Source organism: Nestor notabilis, unplaced genomic scaffold (genome assembly GCF_000696875.1).
Source record: "Nestor notabilis isolate BGI_N333 unplaced genomic scaffold, ASM69687v1 scaffold21962, whole genome shotgun sequence".
Lineage (NCBI taxonomy): Eukaryota > Metazoa > Chordata > Aves > Psittaciformes > Psittacidae > Nestor > Nestor notabilis.
The window spans coordinates 34113-40112 of NW_009917262.1; the positions used below are offsets into that span (position 1 = coordinate 34113).

The 6000-nt window shown below is 38.0% G+C and overlaps 1 protein-coding gene across 1 annotated transcript in view; it reads right to left on the bottom strand.

The window, feature by feature from the left end:
* Positions 1 to 5995, bottom strand: part of EIF2AK4 (eukaryotic translation initiation factor 2 alpha kinase 4) — a gene marked incomplete at its 5' end in the record, with an annotated part of 35598 nt that extends 29603 nt beyond the window's left edge. Inside the window, 4 exons of the mRNA XM_010009144.1 lie at positions 732 to 905; positions 2796 to 2898; positions 4113 to 4228; positions 5951 to 5995. Coding sequence (XP_010007446.1) covers positions 732 to 905; positions 2796 to 2898; positions 4113 to 4228; positions 5951 to 5995 — 438 coding nt within the window. The remainder of the gene's footprint in view (positions 1 to 731; positions 906 to 2795; positions 2899 to 4112; positions 4229 to 5950) is intronic.
* Between the last annotated feature and the right edge of the window lie 5 nt (positions 5996 to 6000).

Sequence of the window (6000 nt, forward strand, 5' to 3'; positions counted from 1 at the left end):
ACAAAAGTAAAAAAAAAAAATTAAAAAAAATTAGAAGTCAATTTCCTCAGGAGAGCTAATTTAATAGCATCAATTGTATGGTATAGGAGATTGGAGCTGTAGACAAAAGAAGATTACTTCTACTGACAGACCCCATAATAAAGTTTCATACACAGAGAGACAGCAGAATAAGAAAAAACATTCTTCTCGGAACCAGAGCTATCCTATACATATTCCCACAGCCTGGAAACTCCACACTGCTAGTCTCTGTGATGCTTAGATGAACTCCCTCATTTCTCATGAGGAATGTATGCAGGTCCAAGGCCTCTTTAGGTTAAATTTATTGTGTTCTGGAAAAGTTTGTCATAGTGAACATTCCAGTCACCCTATGGGTGTAGGAAGGTATGATTAACCATGGGTCTGGCTAATAAATCCTAGTTTAAGATGGAACACGATGTACGCATTTGATTACGCTTTTGTATAAGCTCCTGTTTATAAGTTATTTTCATAGGATCAGCAATCAATAATTAGATTTGTTTCCCACATAAATATTTCTCAGGGTTAAAACTACATCATTAAAATGTTACAACTGCAGCAACAGACAGTTCATATAGTACATATTGATCAACTCATACTGACAGGTCTGAAAATTTAGTAATTCATTAAAACCCATGGTTATACAGGATGACTCACTAAACTGTGATTGTTTATTTTAAGAATACAGGGTTATTCATACTATTAATTTCTCTTACCTCCTGCTCTTCTCTTCTCTTAACTTCTTGTGCCCTAAGCAATTCCTCCTGAGCCAGTCTTTCTTGTTCTTTTTGATGATTTTTTAACATTTCTTCATGAAAAGACTTGGAAGGTGGTTTATTATACTCACTGAGAAATGACTGTACATGGTCAGCAAGTTCAAATATCATCACCTGAAAGAAAATAAGGATGAATGACATGCAGAGTTCAAAGAACAAGTAGATCACATAGTAAAATAACATCCAACTTCAAAAAGCTATACAGCAGCAGTGTGACTGCTGATTTTGTTACTTATCAGCCAAATTTACCATACTGCAGTATTTTTTGCCAAAACTATTTATTAGTAAACCGTAACATGAAAAATCCCTGACCACATTAGCAAAGATGTAAAAATATACTGAAAGACAGCCAACTTCAAACACCATCTTTTTCTTAAAATAAAAACCAAAACCTGTTCTTTTAGGGTTTTATTTTCTCCCCAAAAGATACATGTTTATGACATATGAGTGACAACAGAATAAAATCTCTGCAATTGTCTGTTTCTGCTGCTTGTTACTTATAAATAATTACTTATTTCACTGCTAATGTGAAATCCAATCCTCCTCTGTAAGCTAGCCCCCCCAGCTGGAACTGTACAGCCGCTTAAGGCATTCCACATTCATATAACCACTCCCTAAAGTAAGAACTGCACTTAAAACTCAGCTGACTTCTGCTACATGGTATGCAATGCTGGAATCAATTTTCGATTACTGTTGCTTGAACTGGGTATGTATTGATGATCTATTGACATGTCACGGCTTAAGCTTTCACCAGTCTAGCAGCATGCCTTTATTAATTCAAGCAGTCCCTAGTGCTAACAGACCACTGCATCTCCAAAATTAAAGAACAGTACATCAGAATGCATCCCACCAGCCAGCAGCAACACTGAGCAGGATTTGCATGTATAGATGGGAGAACAGCCAAACTAAATGTACCATCTGCCTGTAACAGGCTGACATTTAGAAGATTCTCAAACACTGAATTCCCTGCTTGAAAGTAGGAATGAAGTCAGGAAACAATTCAGAATAGGAAGAATAGCACAATATGTATATACCTGACATGCAAATCAAAATACCTTTCCCAGGTTACTATTCAGAAGGCAAAGCAATCATGCATGCACTCTCATGTATAAAAAAAAAAAAAAAAAAAAAAGAGGAGAAATCTCAGTAATTAAAACCCCAAACAATCTACTGTTCCTTCTGACAGGTAACTTGGGTATTTTTAAGTTTTCCATACTGCAGAATACTCCTTAATGAAGAATACCTGTCAAGGCAGAGAGAACAGTTGTCTCCCTTTCCCTTGCAGAGAAAGCAGTAAGCAGTTCAGGACTGCACATACGTCATTCATCAAAAATGTGTATCATACATGCAACTTACAATTTTATCTACACGTTGCTGGAGCAAGCATGATTCTTGCTTTGGAAAACTGACATTCGGAAAACCTACAACACATTTGTAGCTCCCTTTAATAAGATCAGAAATCAAACCAGGGGGAGACAGGTGTACTCAAGTATTACTACTCCTAAACACAGTAGAAAAAAGGCACAGTGGCACGGAGTGACTGTGCTACAGCTACAGAAGTCATGTTAACCTGGTGTTAGAATGAAGGTCTCAGTTCAGCACTAGATGAACAAGACCACACTGAAAAACTCCCCATGTCTGCTGTCTCCTTAAACAGGTATAGCCACTTACAATATTCAAATGAATCTGGAAAGTGCACAAAGCTCTCACTTCTAGAGTTAGTATTGCTTTTCATACAGTGAAATAACCCCCAGAATAACTTGAACTTTTAAATCTGCTTTTAAACAGGGATAAAACTTGCACTACTTACAACATACACTGTATTTTAAGAGTCTGCTTATTCCAAACTTTCATTAATTAGAAACATTCTTAAAAAGAAATTAAGTCGCTCCTTCCTTAGAAGCAACACAACTTAAGCTTCCAATGTGGATGCATTCCGTTATATTATACCACACATATATTTAGATCCAGAGTGTATTTCTTGAGGAATTTAAAAGCTCTCACCTCTCCGCAGCGCTGTTTTGCCAGTTCAGCTAGTCTGGATTTTAATTCATTTATTTTCTCATTTGACAAGCCTTTCGAATTTTTTAGTTGTATTTCAGGGACACTGGAGGACAGCAACAAAACATTGAAAGTTCTCATTAGAAAAATCGAGCATAAAAAGCAATATTCTTGATAAATACGGTGGGTCAGGGAAAAGGAAAGGAGTTCATAGTCACTGGGCAATTAGTTAGTGCTCAAATAAGCAATACATAAATATTACATGTACAATATAAAGCCAGAAATACCTTTTTATATTCTCTACCATCAAATTTTCTGCCTGCAGATTACCTGTCAGTTGCACTTAACAAGAAGAACTACCAAAGAAACCCTGAAGACTCTTTATTTATCACCACTATACAGGTTACACAAACCTAAAGAAGCACATGCAATAAACAAGTAACAGCCAAATTTTAAAAATACTTAAAATAAACAAGTAAAACATCTGTAGCTATGATACGTTAAATTAAAAAAATAAATAAATAAAAAATTAGGGTGGCTGTCATGTCCTGTAGAATTACAGAATCATCTGGGTTGGAAAAGACCTTTAAGATCGTCAAGTCCTGCCTTTACCTCAGGACTGATAATCCACCACTAAACCACATCACTGTGTTACAGGGTATAACTGAGTTAACACTTGGTAAGGAATAGCATTTCCCTAGTACACCACTCATGCCACAGCACAAATGGATGGGCTAAAGGGAGATATGCTTTGGACACAACCAATGGCATAAGGACTAAAGGAAATGGGGCACAGAGCAACATTTAACCCAGAAATTACTTGCCAACCCAAATGCTGGCAGAGGGAGCTGATCGCCTGCAATTGCTTTTATTCTCTAACAAGAACTCTTCCAAAAGCTTAATCCAGCAGAAAACAGGAACTGCACATACAACTAAGACAGCAGATTGCTTTAAAACTGAAGATTCAATCCCTCTCTCAGCAGGTCATGAGCTCAAATAGATTAAAAAGGGCACTAAGATGCTAGCAGGTACACACCTCTGTTTATGTCTCTCCAAGCTACAAACTGGGGCTGCAGTCATGCACAGACAAGTGCAGTCCTGTAATTCTCCATTGCACAAAAAAGCACATCCAATTCAGGTGCCAAATTTTATAGCTGCCTATTATAAAATATCACAGGCTTAACAAATACTGACATGTGGAAAGCAAGGAGGAAAGCAATGAATGAACTACATGTTTTTCCAATTCACGCTTTACTATGGAAAACAGAGGAAAACGTTCAGAGGAGAAAAAAAAAAAGTTAGATTTTAATGCTCACTCACGTATCAGGGTAAGTATGTGGACACTTGACCCATAGATCAACTTTGGCATATACTTCATTATCACCAGTCAATCCCTGAGGACGTAGAACTAGATTAATTTCAGGAGGTTGTTGCACCTGAAAAGGAAAACAAAACTTTTGATTTAGAAAGATTTTCTGGTTTTGTTTTAATGAAAGCACACAACTCTCAAAACCTGTACTATGGCAGAATTCAAGTTAGACCATCCAAACTGAGAAAAAAGTACATTAATGTACTGACACTGCTCAATTAGAGTGAAATAGTTCACTGATTATCATATTTTATTCAGTATATTTTTAGAATTTTTTCAGAGAAGTGTAGTTAGTATCAGAAAGAAGATTCGGACTAAGCAAAAAGGCCATTTTATAATAAACCCTTTGTATTCTGCTTATTGTAGGCTAGTATTAGGGAAAAAAAAAAGGTTTATGAAATATCACTAATTAAAGCATTCATTAGAAAAACAACGTTGTTTCTTTCGTGTTTGTTCTGGATCACTAGCAAACACCAGCCAGTATTATATTTTCTCACATAGCAACAGACTGTAACGTCACATATATATACCCCTTGTTTGGGCAAACAAATGGAGAGTAATTTTTTTGTATTTATATTTTTGGGTTTGGAATGAATCAGTGAAACATAATTTTAACAAGTATTGCCCTTCCTGCCCATGCTGTTCAAACTGCCTACTCAAAATCAGAATAAAGTAAAACAGACCCACATAAATGCTCTAACCTTTTCATTTTGTATTAAATAAATACTTCAAAAACCAAAACAACCCAGACCTTAGTAACATGACAAACAGGTAGGGAAGTAAGACCACATGGAATAACAAATACTGAAACAAGTTAAAAGATGGTCACTATACTCCGTATTTTCCTTTTGCATTTCCATCGAGGAAAAGAACAGGTTAAGTTAAGAGAACATCAGGTATGAATTCAATAGGGAGCGAGGTCTGCAACACTTCCAAAAACCAAGCGAATTACTGTGTTGGTATCAAACTCCATGGGGTGGGCGAGTTACAGGTTTTGCACGAATTTAAAGTTCAGATATATGGCAGAAAAAAAAAAAAAGACAGCAGGTGCTATTTTGTAGAAACTGAAGACAAAACAATGTAAATAGCACAGTAGCAGTGAGCTTGGGGAACTGAAAAGAATGAGCAGTACCTCCAGGTACAGGAAAACAATGCCCCAAATGCCGCTGGAAAAAAAAAACAACCGATTAGAGACACTGTGGACACTGAAGAGAAACGGGAAAGAATAGTGAGTAGTAGACCTGTGCATTAGTTAGTTGTAACGAAACAAACAAACAAACCAACAAACAAAATTAAATTATCATGAAAACAGCCACAGCTTGAGTAAACCACAGCATGTAATAACGCGAAGATCAGCAACATGTATACCGATGAGATTAATTAAGCAGGTATGTAATCAGTCGGTTAAGGGATGTATTAAGTAGCAATGTTTAAAGAATCTCACAATTACTTAAAACGCAAGTTACATGCACAGCATTAATTATACCGCGAAGGCACCGATCTGGAGGCTTAACTGCAAAGGTAGTCGGTTACAGGGCTGCCTGCCGAAGCGGGCAAGTACCAAGGGCACACAGCGAGAAGAAAGATGCGCCAGGCAAGAAACACAAGGACCTGGCACCAGCGGGAGCGCCGCCGCCCGCGAGGAGTGAGGGCCCGCTCTGCCTGCTGTGCCGCTGGAGGCCAGAGCTCTGCCTCTGTATCAGTTAATGGGTGCAGGAAGCGCTACGGGAGAGTAGCGGCAAGGCCGCCGCGCTCGGAGGGGCCTGGCGAGGGGAGTCCTGCTCGCTACCTTCCAGGCCTGGCTCTGCCGCAGATCCTGGAAGTCCTGCCCGTAGATGG